Source organism: Panthera leo, chromosome A2 (genome assembly GCF_018350215.1).
Source record: "Panthera leo isolate Ple1 chromosome A2, P.leo_Ple1_pat1.1, whole genome shotgun sequence".
Lineage (NCBI taxonomy): Eukaryota > Metazoa > Chordata > Mammalia > Carnivora > Felidae > Panthera > Panthera leo.
The window spans coordinates 14,588,807-14,611,326 of record NC_056680.1 but is presented as its reverse complement, the minus strand read 5'-3'; the positions used below and the strand labels follow the sequence as shown (position 1 = coordinate 14,611,326).

Here is a 22,520-nt window from a genome sequence, read left to right as displayed (position 1 = left end):
TCTCATTTCTACCTTCTTCTACCAAAAGAAATTTTGGTTAAATTATTAATGAATATGCCACAAATTAAACATAATTAGTATAACTGTAAGGTATTTAAAGATACCAGTTCTAAAGATAACACAGTCTCTGGCAATTGTGGCTCTATTTCCAATTCATTTTTTAACTTTACCACTCAAAATACTCTGTGGGGAAAAAAAAATCTTTCTTAAGACAAATGAGAAAATAGGCCTCTGACTTACTGCTCAAGAGAAAACACTCAGCTCTCCTGAACACAGCTGAAAAGTAAGCATGAAAAGCAAAGGCAAACTTTCAAGTTGGTATATATGTGCATATGAGTCTAAAGTTCATACTTCTTAATGTGTTTTTTATTTTCTTGTGTTTTGAGACAATTATAAACCAAGGGCACATGCACAAAAAGCATTAGCTGCCCAAATATATTTTAAAAAATTTTTTAATGTTTATTTATTTTTGAGAAAGAGTGTGGGTGGGGCAGGGGCACGGGCAGACAGAAAGGGAGACGCAGAATCCGAAGCAGGCTCCAGGCTCTCAGCTGTCAGCACAGAGCCCGACATGGGGGCTCGAACCCACAAACCGCGAGACCATGACCTGAGCTGAAGTTGGACGCTCAACCGAGCCATCCAGCCGCCCCTCAAATGTATCAAATAATTCACTACATTCTATTAAAAAGCTCTAGTTCTAAATACAATTTGAAAGTCTACTGCTAAAAAAAAATAATAATAATACACTACAAATATATGCCCATTAATCTATATATCCTGTAAATCTGAAATGATACTAAAATTCACTTTGTACAAATGCCAAGGTGACAATGCCTTCTGGACTCCATCTCACATTCCACATTAAATCTATAGCAATATTTTAAGGCTGCCAAAATTTAGAAAGTTGAGGATCATGACTCACTTTAAATATACATATAGAAAACAATTTGGCAAGTTTCTCATAAGGTTGATCATAGACTTGCCATATGACCCAGCAATTGCATGCCTAGGTATTTACTCAAATGATTTGAAAACTTACGTTCACACAAAAACCAACATTCAAACGTTTGTAGCAATATATTCATAATCACTAAAAACTGGAAGCATCTAAGATATCCCGTCGCGGGGAAATGGATAAACAAATGATGATAAATCCATACAGTAAAAAAAACTACTGAGAAAGAAAAATAAGTTATTTATGCCTGCAACAACACAGGCAAATCCTATAGGCATTTTTAATAAAAGAAGGAAGCCAGATCCAAAAGGCTACATATTGTGTGGTTCCATTCATATGACACTCTGGAAAAGGCAGAACTATAGGAACAGAAAATGTATTCGTGTACCCTGGATGTCAGGGGTTGAGGGAAGGGGGAGTGGCTGACTACAAGGGGGACAAACGGGAAACTTTTAAGGTGAAGAAACGGTCCTTTTCAAAAAAAAATGGGGGGAGGGGGCACCTGGGTGGCTCAGTCAGTTGGGCATCCGACTTCAGCTCAGGTCATGATCTTGCAGTCCATGGGTTCAATCCCCACATCAAGCTCTGTGATGACAGCTCAGAGCCTGGAGCCTGCTTCGGATTCTGTATCTCCCTCTCTCTCCCTCTCTCTCTCTCTCTCTCTCTCTCTCTCTGTCCCTTCCCCACTCATGCTTTGTTACTCTCTGTCTCTCAAAAATGAATAAATGTTTAAAAAAAATTTTTTTTAATTTTTTTAATGTTTGTTTATTTTTGAGAGAGAGACAGACAGAGAGTGAGCAGGGGAGGGGCAGAGAGAGAGGGAGACACAGAATCTGAAGCAGGCTGCAGGCTCTGAGCTGTCAGTACAGAGGCTGACGTGAGGCTTGAACCCATGAACTGTGAGATCACCACGAGATCATGACATGAGCTGAAGTCGGACGCTTAACCGACTGAGCCACCCAGACATCCCAGAAACAGTCATTTTCAGTGCCGGGGTAGTAAATACATGGCTCTCTACATTTATCAAAACCCGATACAGCTGTATATCACAAAGGGTGAACTTTAAAGCATGCAAACTAAAAAACAAGCAAAACACATCAACTAGGATGTCAGCAGTCCCAGAATGGAATGCACATAACTACATCACAAGTGTGTGACATTACACCAAAGGCAGTGGGCAGCAAAGGAGCTGACCTAAGTAACTTTAGAAAAGGAGGTTTTGACTGGAAATTATTAAGGCTTTAAAAAAAAAAAAAAAAAAAAAAAGAGGGGTGCCTGAGTGGCTCAGTCAGTCAAGCATCCGACTCGTGGTTTTGGCTCAGATCATGATCTCGTAGTTCGTGAGTTCGAGCCCCACGTCAGGCTCTGCACTGACAGCACGGAGCCTGCCTGGGATTCTCTCTCTCCCTCTCTCTCTGCCCCTCCTCTGCTCTGTCTCTCAAAATAAATAAACTTAAAAAAAAAATTTTTTTTAAAAAAGAAAATGAACTGTACATAAACATTGTACTGTGTAAATTTGTTTCTCACAGGGATACAGGATAACAATTCTGAAAGTACTTTACATGTATACTGGGGCTGAACGAATCAGTAAAGGGATGATAGAAAGTGGCAGCCAGGTTTCTCAATGCCAGCAAGGGAAGTTACAGATAAACAAAGAAGGAAGGTTAGAATGAACCCATATGGATTCTAACCTCCTGGATTAGAGTCAGAGACATAAGCATGAACTCATGTTTAACTTAATGTATATATATGCAAACGGATAGATACAGATACAATTACAGGTATGTCCACATACACGACTAAGTATGTATACATATATTACCTAGCTGTCTACTGAGAAGGCCTAGAAGCAATGACACTCCAGTAGCAACAAACACACCTAGTGCCCACATCCTGGTTTCTGAATACCATTCTCCAATAAAAGGAACCAGGGCTCCTTGTCGAAATGGCTGATTCTAGCCCTAGGACAGGGAAAACACAGATGAGCCAGGAACAGCTTGTGTTGTCATAAAGGAAGTGCTCAAGCAAAAGGACACAGAAACCAGCCTCAAACAGCTCCCAATGGCCAATCTAGGACAATATGAGCAATATGATAAAAATAAGGTATTGGATTATAACCCAAAGTATAATTTAAAAAATGGGGGAGAAGAGACAAATCTTCCTCAGAAAAGAATTTCAAATAATATAAATACTCTTTTCTCCACAAGGTAGCGTTTAATACCCCCTCCCTCCCCCCCCCACCACCCTCATTATCCAGGTGAGTCCAATCTAATCACATGAATTAGAGAACCTGTCCCAGCTGTAGTCAGAGGGACATGTGACTAAGGAAGCAGAGTTGGAAGGTTGCATGTTGCTGGCTTTGAAAATAAAGGGGCCTGGAGCCAAGTAATATGAGTGGCCTCTAAAAGCTGGAAGAGGCAAGGAAATGAATGGAATTCTCCCTAGAGCCTCCAGAAAGGAACACAGCCCTGGACACTTATTTATTTTAGTGAGACAGCAAGACTCATGTCAGACTTCGGACTTACAGGACTGAAAGACAATACATTTGTGTTGTTTCAAGCCACTAAGTTTGTGGTAATTCACGGTGTGGCCATAAGAGATGAACAGAAGCACTCACGACTGCACCCTTGTGTAAGGACAGAGTCGGCAACTTACTATGCAAAGATGGTGCCATTATACCCGCTCATGCAAGACTCCACAATGCCCTTGGCCACAGTCGAGAACACGGACTCCTACAGATGTAAGCACCAAATATGTTAACATTTCATAAAAATGAACCACATTCCTAAATTACATTCTAAAATATAACAATAAAAACAGTGTGCTTAGACTTTACAACACTTGTGATAAAATAAAAATTGTATCCAGTATTGAAAAAAAGCTAAAACATCTAAGATGATAAAACGTTAAACATAATTATGTCTACTAACCCCCTATACAACGCTAGATTTAAAGCTAACATCTAGAATCCATACAGAATTTTGTCGGCACATTACGTACAAATATTATATGGGTATTAGCATCAGATACATGGCCCTATGTGTTCTTCAGTGCTTTTCCCACAAGTTTGTACTAAATAATCAATACCTGATTTTTTGCTTTCATTTTTACACACATAAGTAGATGCAATCTTATCAACAGTGCAAGAATTCTTAAACCTGCACTAATACAGTAGCCATGAGCCACATGTAACTATTGAGCACCTGAAACATGGCTACTCCAACTTGAGATTTATTATAAGTATAAAATATACACCAGGTTTAGAAGACTGAGCATGAATAAAAAGAATGGAAAATACCTCATTTGCTTTATATTGATAACATGTTGAAAAGATATTTTGGATATACTGGGTTAAATAAAATATAGGATTAAAATTAAGTCTGGAGCACCTGGGCGGCTCAGCCAGTTAAGCATCCAACTCCTAATTTCAGCTCAGGTCATGATCCCACAGTTGTGAGATCGAGCCCTGCATCAGGCTCCATGCTGGGCACAGAGCCTGCTTAAGATTCTCTCTCTCCCCCAGTCCCTCCAAAAGGAAGGAAGGAGGGAGGAAAGGACAGAGGGAGGAAGGAAGGAAGGAAGGGTGAGTCTGCCTGTTTTTTTTACTTTTTTTCAACATGACTACTAGAAAATTTAAAATTATATAGGTGGATAACTATATATTTCCATTGACCAGCCATGTCCTAGATGAAAAAAAATCAAAGGATCCAAATGTCTCACTAAAAACATACATGTGTATAAAGGAATAATCAAGATCTGTGATGTCTAATACACTAGTCATTAGCCATATGTGGCTATTTAAATTCAAATTAATTAAAATTAAACTTAAAAGTCAAGTCCTTAGACGCACTAGCCACATTTCAAGTGCTCAACAGCCACATGCACTAGCATATCTGAGAAAATAAATTTTTAAAAGTTTTTTATTTTTTTAAGTTTATTTACTTATTTTGAGAGAGAGAAGGAGAGAGAGAATCCCAAGCAGGTTCTGCACTGTCAGCATGGAGCCCCATGAAGGGCTCGAACTCACCAACTGTGAGATCATGACCTGAACCCAAATCAAGAGCTAGATGCCTAAGCCACTGAGCCACCGGTCGCCCCCTAAATTTTAAATTTTATTCAATCTTAATACATTCAAACTTAAATAGCCACATATGGCTAGGGGCTACTGTAACGGACAGTGCAGATATAGAACATTTCCCTCATTACAGAAAGTTCTAATGGATGGTGCTGACTAGATCTTAACTAAACTGTCCTGAATTAGAAAACCAGTTACTGACATCATAGTAATCTTAAACCTGTTGTTACTCTCTGCTATGGACTGAACGTGTCTTCCCCAAAGTTCCTGTGTTGAAACCCTAATCCCCAGCGCCATGGTATTTGGACTTGGGGCTTTGGGGAGGTAATCAGACCATGAGGGTGGAGCACTAGTGAGGCGAGTAGTACCCTTCTAAGAAGAGACACGAGAGAACTGCTTTCTCTCTCTCCACAGTGAAAAGGCAGCTGTCTAAAAGCCAGCAAGCAGGTCCTTACCAGACACTAGATCTCCTGGCCTGGATCTTAGAATTCCCATCCCCAGAACAGTGAGAAATAAATGTTTGCTGTTTAAGCCCCCCTGTTTTTGAGATTTCTGTTACAGCGGCCACAACTAAGATACTCTCCCTAAACTAGGAAGCTGAACCAAACTTATTATCAATCACCCAACTGGCTCTGAAAAATACACCTCCACTAACCCCCATCACTGGATGGTGAGAGAAAAGTAAAGCAGGCTGATCATTCTGGTACAAAGTTTGATGAAGGAAAAAAAACCTAATAAAATTAAATTTAAAATATTTTAAAATCGATGACATCTAAAATATTTAATGTTTGAGCTTCCTTATCTGAATCTATCAAACTAAAGAGACCAGAAATGAAATCCTCGCAAATCATAGAATCTTATCCAAAAGGAAAGTGAAGTTTCCAAAATTATCATTACCTGAGTGGTGTGGATGTCTGCAACATGATCAAATGTGAAGGTCTTGGGCTCAGGGTTGGAGTGCAGCCGGAGAGTGGTAGAGGAGAGCACAGACAAACATAAGTTTTGCTCTCCATCAGCTGATCCAGAACCTTCTGTAGGTGGACGAATTCGCACAAAAACTTTGATGGCATCACCTTCATTACTAAAGACAAGAAATGTACCAGCCTAAGTTTACTGGAGAAAACTAAAAAAGGATCTGAGTCCCACACTGCCTGTAATGTTTCCATACTGAGATTCCCCAACAAAGCCCCCAACCTACTCACTTACATTCACCTCTTCTAGAAGTGTCGCACGTGACTCACACCCTTTACTGATTTGCTTCACGATACTCATCATCACAAGCTTTTACGTGAAATCAACTCAAAGGAAGTTGATTCCACGGAGCTCTAAGCATTGCTTGTCTCTGATTTCCCTCTTAACAGCCATAATAAAATAGTCACCCCAAGGGAGAATTATGTTACTGATTCCATCTTTTAGCCTGGAAGGTTAAGAGGATGGGGGGAGAGTTGGGGAAGAAGTGTGATGTTTCCAGATTTCCAGGTAGCTAAGAACTGAGCTTTATGCTGAAACAAGTATCCCTTACTTTGTTAAACGTTCTAAGAATACTACATCCGCATGGGTGGGGTACCCGAGTGCCTGATTGTTGATTTCGGCTCAGGTTATGATCTCACAGTTCGTGGGATGGAGCCCCACATCAGGCTCCTCACTGATAGCACAGAGCCTGCTTGGGATTCTCTCTCTCCCTCTTTCTCCCCTCCCCTTCTCACATGCTCCCCCCACCTTCTCTCAAAAATAAAAAAATAAACTTAAAAAAAATATATTACATCCCTAATTCTTTTGGTCTCAGTGACAATATTTTTTTCTTACCTTGGTTGGTTAGACTGACAGTTTGTCACATTGCGTAACTCAGCTAGAAAAACAGACAAGAAGTTATTACAGGCATTTAAAATTGCAGTATAGGGGCACCTGGGTGGCTCAGTTGTTTGGGTGATGGACTCTCGATTTTGGCTCAGGTCATGATCCCAGGGTCATAGGATCGAGCCCTGCATGGGGCTTGGCACTGAGCATGGACCCTGTTTGGAATTCTCTCTCTCTGTTCACATTCCCTGCCCCCACTCACGTTCTGTCTCCCAAAATAAATAAATAGACTTTAAAAAATTGCAATGTAAAATCCCATCCTTTTCAAAAAACATTTATTTGGGGGGGGGGGTGCACATGAGTGGGGGAGGTGCAAAGAAAGAGGGAGAGAGAATCCCAAGCAGGCTCTGTGCTGTCAGCACAGGGCTCGAACTTACGAACCCCGAAATCATGACCTGAGCTGAAATCAAGAATTGGCCACTTAAAGGGCACGTGGGTAGCTCAGTTGGTTAAGCGTCCGACTTCGGCTCAGGTCATGATCTCTCGGTCTGTGCGTTTGAGCCCCTTATCGGGCTCTGCGCTGACAGCTCAGAGATTGGAGCTGCTTCAGATTCTGTGTCTCCCTCTCTCTCTTCCCCTCCCCCACTCACACTGTCTCTCTTTCTTTCTCTCTCAAAAATAAACATTAAAAATTAAAAAAAAAAAAAAAAAGAACTGGCTGCTTAACCAACTGAGCCACCCAGGTGCCCCTAAAAATCCAATTCTTATCTACCCTACTCTTCTATTGCTAATACTCCTCAGTCTCCTTGGCTCCCTGACCTTTTGACAGTGAGGCATTCTAAGGCTTAGGTCTCGATCTTCCTTCTCTTCTTTCCACATCCACTCCATTGGTGAGGACATCCAGGCTCATCGTTCTAAATGCTAAGTATGTGTTGATGAGTCCCAAATGTAAACCTTCTCCCTGGACCACTCTTTTGAGCAACAGACTCTCGCATCCAACTGCCAACCTGACATCTCCAGCTGGAGGCCCAGTTGGCAACGTCTCAAACTTAAAATGTCCAAAACTGAATTTCTGATCACCCCACCCCTACCCCAAACATGCTTCTCCACCTTGATTAATGACAACTCCATCTTTCAGTTGCTCAGGCCGAAAACCTTGGAGTTATCCCTCACCCCTTTCTTTCTCACGCTTCATATCCAACCTGTTAGCCAATCTTTGGCTCTACCTTCAAAATCCATCAAGAATCCTACAACTTCTGGTTAAATCCACTGCTATGACCACCATGACAGCAACATCACCTATTTGAGCTATTACAACAGTGTCTCTGTTTTTCTTTCTCTCACTCTCTCATTCCCCCAATTACCACCTATTTTCAATCTAGCAGGCAGAATTATTCTGCCAAAAAAGAAGCCAGAGATCAACTTCCAGCATGACTGCAAGAGGAACTATACTAACCCACTGTCCAGTGAAACTGGTAAAATAAAAAAAGCCACTTAAAGCCTCTAGAAACAGCCATAAAGGCAAACAGCAAATGAAAAAACATCTAGTCAAGATCACTGGAAATTTCACAAGAGAAGTGAGTGTCTATTGAACCAAGATGGCTCCCTCCCTCCCATCTCAACGAGTTGGGAGTCGCCACTCCAGACTTTGCAGCTAAGAACACAGGGATCCTCCTCCCCCCACTCAGTTCCTACTTGGAGGGCTTTCTTCCCAGGAGCAGGTTACCAATTTCTCATCCAGCCTCCAGCCAGCTGCCTAAGTCTAAATCCCAGGTAAGTATGACTGAGAGGTAGGGGTTCCCTTCTTCCACCCAGCCTCCACTAGTGGAACGAGGCTCTACCTTGGACATAGTGTGCTGAGAACACTGGGGCCCTGACGACCCTTATTCTGGCTGGTGAGACAGTGTTTCTCCACTAGGAGAGGCAAGTCAAGAGGACCCCAGGCTGCTGCGGTGGGCACTCACGTGTGCACACGCACACACACACACACACACACACACACACACACCCTCCCACTCCCAACAAACACTCAGCAACTAGACCAGAGGTGTCACTCTGAAAGAACACTGTTGTTGTTCTCACCCCCAGCTCCAGAGCCTAGGATGAGAGATTTTGCCTCAGGGGAGAGACAGACCACAAAGAGATAGTTCCAAAGGAGCTGACTTCATTTCCAACAAAGCAAGGAGAAGTTCAAGCCCAATGGCACACTCAAGAACAGTGAAGGTTGTGGGGAGAAGCAATTAGGAGGAGATTCAATATTCAAACAAAACTTGCAGGCCTATTAATTTGCAGGTGAGGGGCGCCTGGGTGGCTCAGTCGGTTAAGCGTCCGACTTCAGCTCAGGTCACGATCTCGCGGTCCGTGAGTTCGAGCCCCGAGTCGGGCTCTGGGCTGATGGCTCAGAGCCTGGAGCCTGCTTCCCATTCTGTGTCTCCCTCTCTCTCTGCCCCTCCCCCATTCATGCTCTGTCTCTCTCTGTCTCAAAAATAAATAAACGTTAAAAAAAATTAAAAAAAAAAAAATTGCAGGTGAGAACTGGGACCTAAGACAGCTGGAAGTGGCTTTACCGGGATGAGAACAAATATCAAACACAGACCTCAGAAACTTTTCCTTCAAAAGGGCAAGAATCTAATTGGACTGATTTATAAGGCAATATTCCAGGCTTTGTTGGAAAACAACAGGGCAATCAGCTGGTATTCCTGAAGTTTAAGAGCTACGTGTGGTCAGGGAAAGAGGGAGAGATCCCCACCAAAACCACCAAAAGTCATCAGGGTGACTGTGGGCGTACCCAAAACTGGACTTCTCTGAGGAGCAACATCAAAGGCTTAACGTTGGGAGGGAAACAAATGTCACTAAAGCAATCCAGCCAGTTATTAAACAAACAGGCAAATAACCACCCCCAGAGGGTAGAAAGGCCAGTATCCAAAGTTGCTATAAATTTATTATCTAAGATGTTAAGTATCCAACAACAACAACAAAAAAAAAAAAAAATGACAAGGCATTCAAAGAAACAGGAAAGGATGACCCATAAACTATGAAAAACAAAAAAGAAAAAGAAGCTGGCAAGAGAAATTGCCTATGACAGCATCTAGATGTTGGGAGACCTCAAAGTCACCATTATAAACATGTTCACGTTACTGAAGAAAATCATAATTAAAGGGTTAAAGGAATGATGACAATGTCCCATCAAATAGAGAATAGCAATAGAAATTATTCTGAAAAACTGAAACTCTGAAGTCCAAAAAGTACAATAACTGAAATAAAAACTCACTAGAAGGGCTCAACAGTATATTGGAACTGGTAGAAGAAAAAATAAGTAAACTCAAAGACAGATCAACAGAGATTATACAAGCCAAAGAACAAACAGATGAAGGAAAGTGAAGCAAGCCTCAGAAAAATGTGGGACACCATTCAGCACACCAACATAGGTGTAATGGGGAGTACCAGAAGGAGAGAAAAGCTAAATAGCAGGGAAAAATTTTCAAAGTATTTTAAAGCCAAAGACTTCTCAAACTCATTGAAAAAACAACATATACCTCCAGGAGGTTCAATGAATTCCAAACAGGATAAACACAGTGCTCCACAAACAGACACATTATCGTAAAAATGGTGAAGGCCAAAGAGAAGGAGAAAATCTTGAAAGCAGCAAGAGAAAAACAACTTGTTACTTATAAGCGAACCCAGTTACATGACCAGCTGACGTCTCACCATAACCGATGGAGGCCAGAAGGCATCTCAGAGAGAATTTGCTGCTAGCAGACCCATGTTTCAAGAGATGGTAAAGGTGGGGCGCCTGGGTGGCTCAGTTGGTTAAGTGTCCCACTCCTGGTTTCAGTTCATGTCATGATCTCACGGTTCTTGGGTCACAGTTCTAAATGCTAAGTGTATGTTGACGAGTCCCAAATTTAAACTTTCTCCCTGGACCACTCTCTTGAGCACCAGATTCTCACATCTAACTGCCTACCTGACATATCCACGTCAATATCAAAAAAGGGGGTGAGAGGGAATAGAACTACATAGGAGTAAGGTTTATATCATTGGAATTAAGCTAGTATAAACCCAAAGCTAATTCTGATAAAACATGCATGTTAGGGGCACCTGGGGGGCTCAGTCAGTTAAACATCCAACTCTTGATCCTCACTCAGTACTTGATCTCAGGGTGGTGAGTTCAAGGCCTGCATTGGGCTCCACACTGGGCATGAAGCCTACCTTAAATTAATTAGAATGTTAGGATATGCATTTAAACTTTTAAAAAGCTTTAAAAAAAAAGCAGTAAAGGAAGAACAGAGGAACATAAAAGATGTGAGATACGTAGAAAACAAGAAGTAAAATGGCAGATGTAAATCCAACTGTATCAATAACAACATGCCAATGGATTAAATAACCCAATTAAAAGGCAGAGACTGTCAGACTAATGAAAACATGCTCCAACTATATACTATCTACAGCAAACACACTTTAGATTCAAAGATAAAAATACACTGAAAGTAAAAGAATTAAAAACGGTATCTCACCTAAACCAAAATTGGACAAAACAACAACAAATGTTGAGAAAAAGATAAATGAGATAAAGAGGGACATTTTATAGGGGCAGCAGGGTGGCTCAGTTGGTTAAGCATCTGACTTTTCAGCTCAGGCCATGATCTCGCGGCTCGGGAGTTCCAGCCCCGCGTGGGGCTCTGTGCTGACATCTCAGAGCCTGCAGCCTGCTTCAGATTCTGTCTCCCTCTCTCTCTGCCCCTCCCTGCTCACACGCTGTCTCTCTCTCAAAAATAAAACATTAAAAAACAAATTTTAAAGAGGGACATTTTATAATGATACAAAGGTCAACCCCTCAGGATAATACAAATACAAACATATATTCACCTAATATCAGATCACCAAAATACACAAAGTGAAAACTGACAGAAGAGTAGGGAGAAATAGACAATTCAACAACAACAGCTGGAGATTTCAATATGCCACTCTGAATTATGAAGAAAAGAGTAGATGTTACTTGGGGCTGGGGGTGGGGGGATAAGGAGGTGGGAAGGGTGAGGACTGAAAGTATGAGATTTCTTTGAGGTGACCAAAATGTCCTAATGGACGATGCTGATAGTTCCACATTATCTGTGAATATACTAAAAACCGTTTTACACTTTATAGGTGTGGATTGTATCGTATCTGACTTACATCTCAAACTGTTTAAAAAAAAAAAAAAAAGTCAGACATCAGTACTAAATGCAATGAAGGATCTGGTTCTAGAGAAAAACTATGAAAGTAGATTATTGGACAATGGATAAAAGTAAGATATGGACTGTGGATTAGACAAGAGTGCTATATCAATGTAAACTTTCTTGATAACTGCAATGTGATTAGTCAACAGAATATACCTGTTTTTAGAAATCACTCACTGATAAAGTATACATATTTACTCACTGGTAAAGGTATATCATGTCCCCATTTTACTCTCAAATGGCTCATAAAAAATATGTATACATACACACACACACACACACACACACACACACACAATTGGGAGGGTAAGAGAGGAGGGAGAAAGAATGATAAAGCAGATGCGGCAAAATGGAAAGTGGTCACTACGGGTAAAGAATATTATGCAAGATTTCTTTGTACTACTCTCACAATTTTTCCATAAATTGTAGCAAAATTAAAAGTTATTTTTTTATTATTTTTCCTTTTTTTTTAAAGCTGCTATTCTTGTGGATGTCTTTTTTTTTTTAATGTTTATTTATTTTGAGAGAGAGACAGAGGATGAGTTGGAGAAGAGGAGAGAGAAAGGGAAACACAGAATACGAAGCACACTCCAGGTTCTGAGCTGTCGGCACAGAGCCTGACGGGGGGCTCAAACCCACAAACCATGAGATCATGACCTAAGCCGAAGTCAAACACCTAACTGACAGAGCCACCCAGGCGCCTCTAAAAGTTATTTTTTAGGGGCGCCTGGGTGGCTCCATCGGTTGAGCATCCAACGGGCTCAGGTCATGATCTCACATTTCGTGGGCTTGAGCCCCGTGTCGGGCTCTGTGTTGACAGCTCAGAGCCTGGAAGTTGCTTCAGATTCTGTGTCTCCCTCTCTCTCTGCCCCTCCTCCACTCTCTCTCTCTCTCCCTCCCTCAAAAATACATACAACGTTAAAAAAAAGTAAAAACAAAAATACAAAACTCTGCAGTGGTTGTCCATCTCAGTCGGAGTAGGCAAAGTTCTTAAAACAGCCTACAGGACCGGACATGATCTAGGGCCCCTGCCTCCCCCATCACCACCTCCACAACTCGTTTCCTATTACACTCCTTGCTCCAGTACAACCAAACTAGATTTCTTGTTATTTCTAGAACATGCCACCCTTTGGGACCTTTACACGTGTTGTACCTTCTGCCTGTAACATTTTGGGGGGGATTTACTCAAGTATTGTGCTCTCAAGTATTGACTTTGGGGACTTACTCAAGTATTTAGTCAAGTATGGGTCAAGTATTCCATGACCTTGAATTATGGGAAACACCAGCTTATCTCCATACACACCCACCCAATTATCTATCACTCTAACTCCCCTTCTGGGGCCTGTTTTCCCTCAAGGGACTTACAGTCATCAAAATATATATTAGTTTACTCTCTTTCTCTTCCAAATGAACTGTAAAGCATTATCTAGAGCAGTGCCTGACATACTGTGAACACTCAATAAACTTTGAATAAATAAATACTAGGACATCAGTTAAAAAAAAAACACCTTAATTTCTATTCTTCCTATTCTGCTTATTTCTATTCTTAATTTCTTTTTTTTTTTTTAATGTTTATTTATTTTTGAGACAGAGAGACAGAGCACGAATGGGGGAGGGGCAGAGAGAGAGGGAGACACAGAATCGGAAGCAGGCTCCAGGCTCTGAGCCATCAGCCCAAAGCCCGATGCGGGGCTCGAACTCACGGACCGCGAGATCGTGACCTGAGCTGAAGTCGGACGCTTAACCGACTGAGCCACCCAGGCGCCCCTATTCTTAATTTCATAGCACAGAAGCTCAAAGTAAATATTCACACAGAACAACTGTTCTGGAAACTACCCTTGGCAGCTATATCCCCTCAAGCAGATGAAGATCTGTGAAGTGGGAAGTACACCAGATTGCCCAGTTCCCCACCTGCCCTTCCTTCGCAGCTTCTCCAAGAGTTGGCAGCAAAGAAATAGTCCCTGTGTAGCTTTGGCAAAAGTAACAGTGGTGGGGAGCACTGCCTGAGTTCCCCAAGTCCTGCTCCAGATCTCTGGACTGCTGGGAATGCAAGCAGCACTTGGGATGTCCTCAACCTTGAGGTTGTTAAGAGACTTCAAGGAACATAAGCGTTTCCCATGGAAATCACCATTTTCACACAAGAGAGCTGTGAATACCCTTGTTCCCATCACTTACAGATAGGTCAGAGTCCTTTCACAGACAGTGACACACAGATGTCACTTTCCATTATGTAAACAGATGCTCTAATTTTATCACAGGTTATCAACTCTCTCGTTTGAGTCCAGATTTACAGAATACCATGGTTGTGCAGAACGCACACTCAACATTTCACTCCACAAATGAACCAATGTGCGCGCTAATATTCCCTGCATACTGAAAATGACAAGAGAAACATTTCAGATGGAAAAAGAGAGCACACTGTGATGACCTAAAAAGTTAACGAAAACAACAAATCCATCAGAAACAATTACAACTGACAGCTGCAAGCGTTAATGTTGTTGGAAGTCTCATCAACGACCACAAATTCAGTTTCTTCAATCTTCTAACATCGGCCTCTCCTCATTACCATTCATACCACTCACCAAGATCCATCGAATTAGATCAAAATCTAATCCTTAAAGGATTAGGCAATGTAAGACATGGGGCACGTACACGAGAACGCCAAAGGACGATTAGTGAAAACTGGAGGGTTTATCAAAATCGGCAGTGCTCCTCTCCAAAGTTAAAAGGAAGAAACGGAACGGGTCCCCTTGAGAAGAAAAGAGGAATTTGTGATAATAGAAGGACATCCTGTGCTTATCTGAAATTGTACAGCAGGCCCTCCAGAAGGCAAAGACGTGCTTGGAGCATGAAAAGTTCTCCCATTCAGGACAGTCAGTAACGTGGAAACACGTAGAAGGTGGTGAGAGCCAGGGCCGACCTCAGGCAAGGATACTTAGAGACAGCCCCGGTCGGGACACGGGAATAGGGCAGCGACGAAACGACAGAACCGAGAACGGGAAGGAAGAACCAGCAGGTCGCTGGACATCAAGCTCCTGGAGGGCTCTCCGGTTCCCTGCTCAGCCCAAGCGCCTAGAACTGTGCCTGGCTTGTGGCGTGGGCCCAATACACAGAGACAAGGGAAGACAGCTGTTCGAGCCGCGTTTTGACTGCGGGTCCGAGAGAGGTCCCAAACGCCCCGCGACGCTAGGTCCGCTTCTGCCCTTCACGCCCAGCCGGGAACCCTGAGGGCGGCTGGGGCTTGCCGTCCTGCACAGTTGCATTTGGGGGCGGAGACAGGGTCACGAAGCCGGAGCTCCTTACTTACTTTTGCAGCCGGGCGCCATGGCGCCCTCACGCCTCGATCCCAAGACCAATGCAGCGGATACCCCCACCTCCAGCCGCGCAGCGCGCCGGGATTCCGAACGCTCAAGATGGCCGCAAATTTGAATTTGGCGCTCCGGTCGGACGTTGACGCCAGCAAGGGGGCTGCCATGTTGCCCGGCCTCCGGTCAGGGGGCGGGGACTGCGTGACGTCACGAGCAGGCGCCATAACCAATGTACACTCTCAAGCGGGCCCAGGGAACCTGTCTTTTCCCGGGACAGCCATGAGCAAGCGGAACCAGGTTTCGTATGTGCGGCCAGCCGAGCCGGCGTTCCTGGCCCGCTTCAAAGAGAGGGTCGGCTACAAAGAAGGGCCCACCGTGGAGACCAAGGTGAGCCCAGGGCAGTTGCGTTACCGGAGAAACGCTGCCCTCCCGCTACTTCCGGCTTCTGCCTGGACTTGAAGGCCTTCCTGGCAGTGACGGGTCCCTCCCCTCACCTGCGCCCAGCCCCTAATCTGGGTGGGCTTCAGTCCCCAGGCTGGTCCTCTTCAAACTACTACAGCCTCTTATACCCAGGAAGATATTTGTCGTTTTTCGTAGTGCTGTTGTATTCTTGAAAATGACTGGACCCAGGTAAAGCGCCTCGTCCTTGGTAGATGGTTAAGAAAGATCACTTTTCTCTCTCTTACTTGCTTATCCCAAAACCTGTAGTTAGCAGGATGGGTGGTAGCGTAGTCTCGTTTTCCAGATAAAGTTACTGAAGGCCGCTCGATCAAATGACCTGATGTCCTAGACCTGGAGTCTGGATCTTTGGAAGAATGCCCTGGATCTATTGTTATGCTTTATTGTTTAACAACCACACCTCCCTCCTCCTTCTCCCCACCAAAAGTATGTTTAAGAATATTTTGGATCTAAGTAGAAGAGGAGCTTTAGGAAAGAGCAGTCCCTCTATAGTTTAAGGATAGAGATCAGTGGGAGTCAACTTCTGAGCCCTCCCAGGCTTCAGCCCTAACTGGTTCACGCCAAAACCTGCCCTATCTCTTTCAGTAGGAAGAGACTATTATGCTTAGGGGATGTGTGGAGAAATAAAGAATTTACTTAGCATTCTGTGTCTAGCACTTTCACTAATACCCACCCCTCAAGTCACTTAAGAGTTTAGTAAAGGAAACAAGATTGACTTGTGTGAAATTACTCAATCCAATGAGAATATGCTAAGTCCAGGCATTGTGAAAGAAAATGAAAGAACACAGAGATGTATCTCCAAAATACCATATTCTTTTAAAACCTTCTTCGCAAAAAAAAAAAAAAAAAGGTTAGAGTGGGAGAGAGCCAAAGCATAAGAGAGTGTTAAAAACTGAGAATAAACTGAGGGTTGATGGGGGGAGGGAGGGAGGGTAGGGTGGGTGATGGGTATTGAGGAGGGCACCTTTTGGGATGAGCACTGGGTGTTGTATGGAAACCAATTTGACAGTAAATTTCATATATTAAATAAATAAATAAATAAATAAATAAACATTAAAAAAATAATAAAAAATAAAAATAAATTAATTAATTAAAAAAAAAAAAACCTTCTTCGCTGCTTCGTCTCTGCCTTCACAGGTCACCACCTCTGTGAATCTCTTCAAAGCTCCTACAAATACTTTTCCTCTGTTCACTTTGTCCATATCTGTGATATTCATCTTTTTGCATTGCAACTACTTGCTTTCCTGTGATTGTCACCACTAAATCAAACTCTCTGAGTTAGTATCTTAATCTTTCTGTATTTCCTAGCACCTGGCACAGTGCCTGGACCAAATAGTAGGTGACCAGTTCTGTTGACTGTGCTTATCATCAGGCAAGGCTTCAAGAGGAAGGGATAACTTAGATTGAATCTTGAGCATGGGTAGGTCAGCAGGTAGAGATGGAAGGAAGGGTGGATAAAGGTGTAAAGATGGTGAGTGAGCGGGGCATCTGGCTGACTCAGTCAGTGGAGCATGCGACTCTTGATCTCAGGGTTGTAGGTTCGAGCCCCATGTTGGGTGTAGAGATGACTTAAAAGTAAAATCTTTAAAAAAAAAAAAGATGGTAAAGCATGGGCTGTGTGATTGAGGAACCGGTTGGAGAGAAAGCCATATGGACTATTCACTTGGCAACAAGGAGCCATTTTTGGTTAGAGAGAATTTGATCAGGGAGTGACGGATCCCCAGGACCAAAAACGGTGATGATGACACAAAGGATGAGATTTGAGAAAACAGATATGGATTCATCAATGAGGAGACTATGAAACCTAATTTTATAGTTTGTTTGAAGTCCTTGTGATGATCATGTGTGTGTAGTTAACACCCTGAAGATTCTAGCTGGGAATGCTGTTTTAGGAGAACCTGGGGTGGGGGTGGTACTTTCCAACTCATATCAGTGACTTAAACTTATGCAAGAGACTTTTCCACAGAAAAATACCCCTATGTTTCTGTGTTTGAGAAACCAACTGCACTCTTAATCAGGTTGGCAATATAATCATCAATCTAGTCATCTAGTCAATCTAGTAATCTAGTCAATCTAGTAATCTAGTTAACAAAAAGAAGAGTTTCATGGGAAATCATTATATAGTCAAGTTAAATTACCTTATTCACCTTCTTGAGAGTCAATTCAGGAGTGGCTTTGAACAACCACTGTTTCTTTAACCATTTCTCTTATTTTCCAGCCAGTCGTATAAACAAAAAGAGAAGTCAGAATTAATGATTCTCAGTCTAATAAACACCGGGAATTTTTTTAAAGATTTTATTTCTAAGTAACCTCTGCACCCATTGTGGGACTTGAACTCACAACCTCAAGATTAAGAGTCGCATACTCCACCTATTGAAGCAGCCAGGCACCCCAGGATTTATTTTATTTCACTGTCCCATTTCCTTGGTTAAAAATACTTACTGGGGCTCCTGGGTGGCTCAGTTGGTTAAGCATCTGACTTGGGCTCGGGTCATGATCTCACAGTTCATGAGTTTTGAGCCCCACATCGGGCTCTGTGCTCAGAGCGTGGAGTCTGCTTCGGATTCTATGTCTCCCTCTCTCTCTGTCCCTCCCCTGCTCGTGCTCCGTCTCTCTCTCTCTCTCAAAAATAAATAAACATTTAAAAATTTTAGTACTAATTACCTACTAGTTTGTGATCATTTATTGGAAACTTTCAGAAAAAAATAATGCAAAACTAATGAATAATCAGTGAACTAACATGGATATTATTAAAGAGAATGCACTTGTGAAGTGATCGAGCAGATTTGGGATGTAGACAAAATGAGCGAATTTGCCTGTAACTTGCCAGCCAGGGCTTTCAGGTTCATCATTTTTCATCCTATTAGTCATTCATGAATAGATCAACAAATACTTCTTGAGCCCCTGCTGTTTGCCAGGCTCTGAGCCTCTAGAACGTCAAAGGAACTCACCTAGCAGAACCAGATAGAAAAATATTGGCAACTCAGTATGGTACATGTACCCTATGAGCTATGCACAGTGTGAGAAGGAAGACAAGGTGAGATCAGGAAAGTACTTCTAAAGAATCTAAGTCTAGAAGGCAGCTTGAGCAGGTATACATCAGGGGCAGTGGGGCTTTCTAGGCACTAGGAACTGGTGCAGAGATAGGGGAGGCAAAGGAGCTAATATGGTCATGTGTCTGCAGTCCTCCAACCCGGCTGGAGTCCAGAGGCCATGAGTGTGGTGTAGGAGAAAGCTCTGTTTCTAGGCCAGGTGCCGTAGGGCTTTGTTGCCTTGTCTGGGAGACAAGGAAGGCTCTGTGAGAGGTGCAGTAACAAGTTATTTGAATAATGTGCGGTGCATGCACATACCTTTCAACCCAGCAACTCCACTTCCAGGAATTTATCTTACACATGAGTTCACAAAATTGAACAAAAATAAGTGCATAGTAGAAAAAGTAAATAAAAATGTGTGCATAGTGGAAAAAACTAGAAACAACCAAAATTTTTACGTACAGGGTACTGGTCAAATAAACCATGAGATGACCATATATATAATTAAATACTAGGCAGTGGTTTTTAAAATACAGAATTTCATATTAACAGATAATTCCAAGGTGCTATACAAAGATTATTTTTGAGTAAAAAAATTGGGGTGCAGGGTGCTTGAGCGGCTCAGTTGGTTAAGCATCCGACTCTTGGTTTCAGTTCAGGTTATGATCTCACAGTTCAGGAGTTCAAGCCCCGAGTCAGGCTCTGCACTGACGGTACAGAGCCGGCTTGGGATTCTCTCTCTCCCTCTCTGCCCCCTACCCCACATGCACGCGTGCGTGAGCTCTCTCTCCTTCTCTCCCTCTCTCTCTCTCTCAAATAAACTTAAAAAAAAGAAGTTGGAGGAGTGGGGCTTTTATGGTAGCTGACATTTTTTGAAAATGAATCAACTGACCCAAGGTTACCACTTGTAATGTGTATAGTGAGTACATGTTTTCTGTTGGTATTCTCTGTACTTTTATGTTTGGGAAATTTCATAAAGAAAAGAAATCAAGTCCCATAGTATGTACAGTCTTCTTTTTGCATACAGAATGTTTTCCGTACTTCCATATTTTTATACACTTAGGAAATGGCTGTAGGATACCCACCTGACTGAAGCTGTCAGACGGGAGGAGAGATAATCAGAGGTGGAAGAACACCTTTTACTTGCTGCCTTCTGTACTTCGACGTTGATTGTTTTTTGTCTAACTTTGAGAAGAGATGGAAGTGAAAACAGTTGGTGAAGAGCAGACAGAATTGATGTGGTTCAGCACTGCCCCGAGTCGGCTGGGTGGGCAGTACTTGAAGCAGAGGGCCCCTGACACTGGGAACCGTGAGCTGGGGTCCTGCTGAGATGGAAATTAATCCCTGTGGGCAGGCACTTCAGGGTAACTGGCAGGTGGATCTCTTCCCTAGTGTGGCAGGGTTAGGCTCTTAAGAGTTACTTGGAAATTCACTGCCAAACACATTTTGTCAATAAAGTTACCCTTCTCCCTTAGTAATCACAGTGTCTCATGGTTGTATTTGGTTCAAGGTCAGACGTCTGCATGTGGTGTTTGTGTTTTCCCCTAGAGAATCCAGCTTCAGCTCCCAGATGAAGATGGTGATCACAGTGACAAAGAAGATGAACAGCCCCAAGTGGTGATTTTAAAAAAGGGAGACCTGTCAGCTGAAGAAGTCATGAAAATTAAAGCAGAAATAAAGGCTGCCAAAGCAGGTATGTCTGGAAGTAATCTGATTTTTTTTTTTCTAACAATTTAAGGAGCCTGACATACGAAACTATCTTATGTAATAGTATGGTATGTTTGAAGGAGACGGTCCTAGGTTCACACTTCAGCTGTAACACTCACCAGATGTGTGATCATGAACAAGGTATTTCACCTCTCAGCCTCAGTTCCCTCATCAGTAAAATGGAGACAATAATGATTGGTACCTACTTTATTGGGTTGTTACAAGGATAAAGTGCAAATTTAAATAAAAACATCCTGTTTAAAAAAAAAAGTGGTTAGGTTTACAAATTAGTCAACAGAGGTGTATTTATTTAATCAGTGCCTGAACTGCGGTATGCGACATGGTATGTTTTTCATTATTCCTAAATATTAATTACATTGCTTTAAGGAAAAATGCTAGAGTTCAAAACACTTCAAAATACAGCCAGATTATAACTAATTGGGGACTGGCAATGTTATGGAATACTTCACAGGAAGTGAGTTTTTATTAAGTGACTGCCCATCTTGTGGGTATGTAGCTAGAAGCAGTGGAGAAGACCAGATCGAATGGACTCAGGACATCTTTAAATACCATCTGAGATTTTTCTTGCCATTTGACTCTCCAATAAAGGCAAAATGAGAGAAGAAAGTTCTTTAACTTTGTCTTTGCTGCAGATGAAGAGCCGGCTATTGCTGACGGAAGAATCATGTATCGAAAACCAGTCAAGCGTTCCTCAGATGAAAAATATTCAGGTCTAACAGCAAGCTCAAAAAAGAAAAAGGCAAATGAAGGTCAAATAAATAAGCAGGACTCCGTTAAAAAGAACTCACAAAAGCAAATCAAGAACAGTTCCCTCCTTTCTTTTGACAATGAAGATGAAACTGAATAAGTGTAAATATTTTGGACTTGGTCTTCCTTTAGAGTATATGGGGTATTTTTTAAAATGGCATCTTTTTCCTATTTAAAGATAATACAAGTTCATTACAGAAAATTTAGAAAATTCGGAAAAAATGTATGATAAAAACTTTATCAATACCCCTTTGACATGATGCAAACTCTGTAGATATTACCAACTATTAACATTTTGGAACTTCCATGTGTGGGGCATGTATGTGTGTATGTAAATTATATTTTTTAAACAAAACTGGGATTATGTTGTGCATATTAATCTGTCCTGCTTGTTACATGTCGTTATGAGTGTTTTTTCCTGATCAGAAAATTCAAAAACTTAACATAATTGCTATTGAGAATTTTGTCATCTAATGATTGTGTCATTAAATGACAAAATCTTCAGTATCTTCATGAGCAGAAGGCCACTTCGGATGAGGAAGATGATAATGTGGCTAGTTAAGAATACTTCCCCAGCTCCTGCCAAAGGTAGCCGTATAACAGCCCCGGCAATTTTAGAGATAGAAGTGGGTCTTGTACAATTGAGGACCTAATACAAGTGATCTTGATACAAGTGAGGATCTAATCTATAACATGGTAACTATAGTTGATAACAGTATAAAGGCAGGGAGAGGCACTTGGGTGGCTCATTCAGTTAAGCGTCCAACTTTGGCTCAGGTCATGATCTCACGGCTCATGAGTTTGAGCCCGCCTCAGGCTCTTGGCTGTCAGCACAGAGCCTGCTTTGGATCCTCTGTCCCCGTCTCTCTCTGCTCCTCCCCCGCTCATGCTCTCTCTCGCGCTCTCTCTCTCTCTCTCTCTCTCTCAAAAATAAACATTAAAGGGGCGCCTGGGGGGCTCAGTCGGTTAAGCTTCTGACTTCGGCACAGGTCACGATCTCACAGTTTGTGAGTTCGAGCCCCGCATCAGGCTCTGTGCTGACAGCTCGGAGCCTGGAGCCTGCCTCGGATTCTGTGTCTCCTTCTCTCTCTGCCCCTCCCCCACTTGTGCTCTGTCTCTGTCTCTCAAAAATAAATAAAGGTAAAAAAAAAAAGTGTTAAAAAAGATAAAAAATAAACATTAAAAGAAGAGAGAGATGGAGCA

General features: G+C 42.3%; 2 protein-coding genes across 5 annotated transcripts in view; one reads left to right on the top strand and one right to left on the bottom strand.

Moving 5' to 3' along the window:
• The window catches only part of KIF15 (kinesin family member 15), a 77,347-nt gene extending 61,919 nt beyond the window's left edge, over positions 1 to 15,428 (bottom strand). For 2 of the 4 annotated variants that reach the window (XM_042929043.1, XM_042929045.1), the window contains exons 1-4: positions 15,351 to 15,428; positions 6,837 to 6,879; positions 5,928 to 6,111; positions 3,611 to 3,687 (exon numbers count right to left, since the gene is read on the bottom strand). In XM_042929043.1, the coding sequence (XP_042784977.1) occupies positions 3,611 to 3,687; positions 5,928 to 6,111; positions 6,837 to 6,879; positions 15,351 to 15,369 (323 nt within the window). In that variant the 5' untranslated portion in view covers positions 15,370 to 15,428. The remainder of the gene's footprint in view (positions 1 to 3,610; positions 3,688 to 5,927; positions 6,112 to 6,836; positions 6,880 to 15,350) is intronic. The other 2 variants (XM_042929042.1, XM_042929044.1) reach the window with 2 other exon arrangements.
• A 118-nt stretch (positions 15,429 to 15,546) lies between these two features.
• On the top strand, positions 15,547 to 21,672 carry KIAA1143 (KIAA1143 ortholog). Its single transcript, XM_042929046.1, has 3 exons — positions 15,547 to 15,738; positions 20,391 to 20,535; positions 21,203 to 21,672. Exons 1-3 carry the CDS (start codon positions 15,631 to 15,633, stop codon positions 21,415 to 21,417), a joined length of 468 nt encoding a protein of 155 aa, XP_042784980.1. The 5' UTR covers positions 15,547 to 15,630; the 3' UTR covers positions 21,418 to 21,672.
• The last annotated feature ends 848 nt before the right edge of the window (positions 21,673 to 22,520 follow it).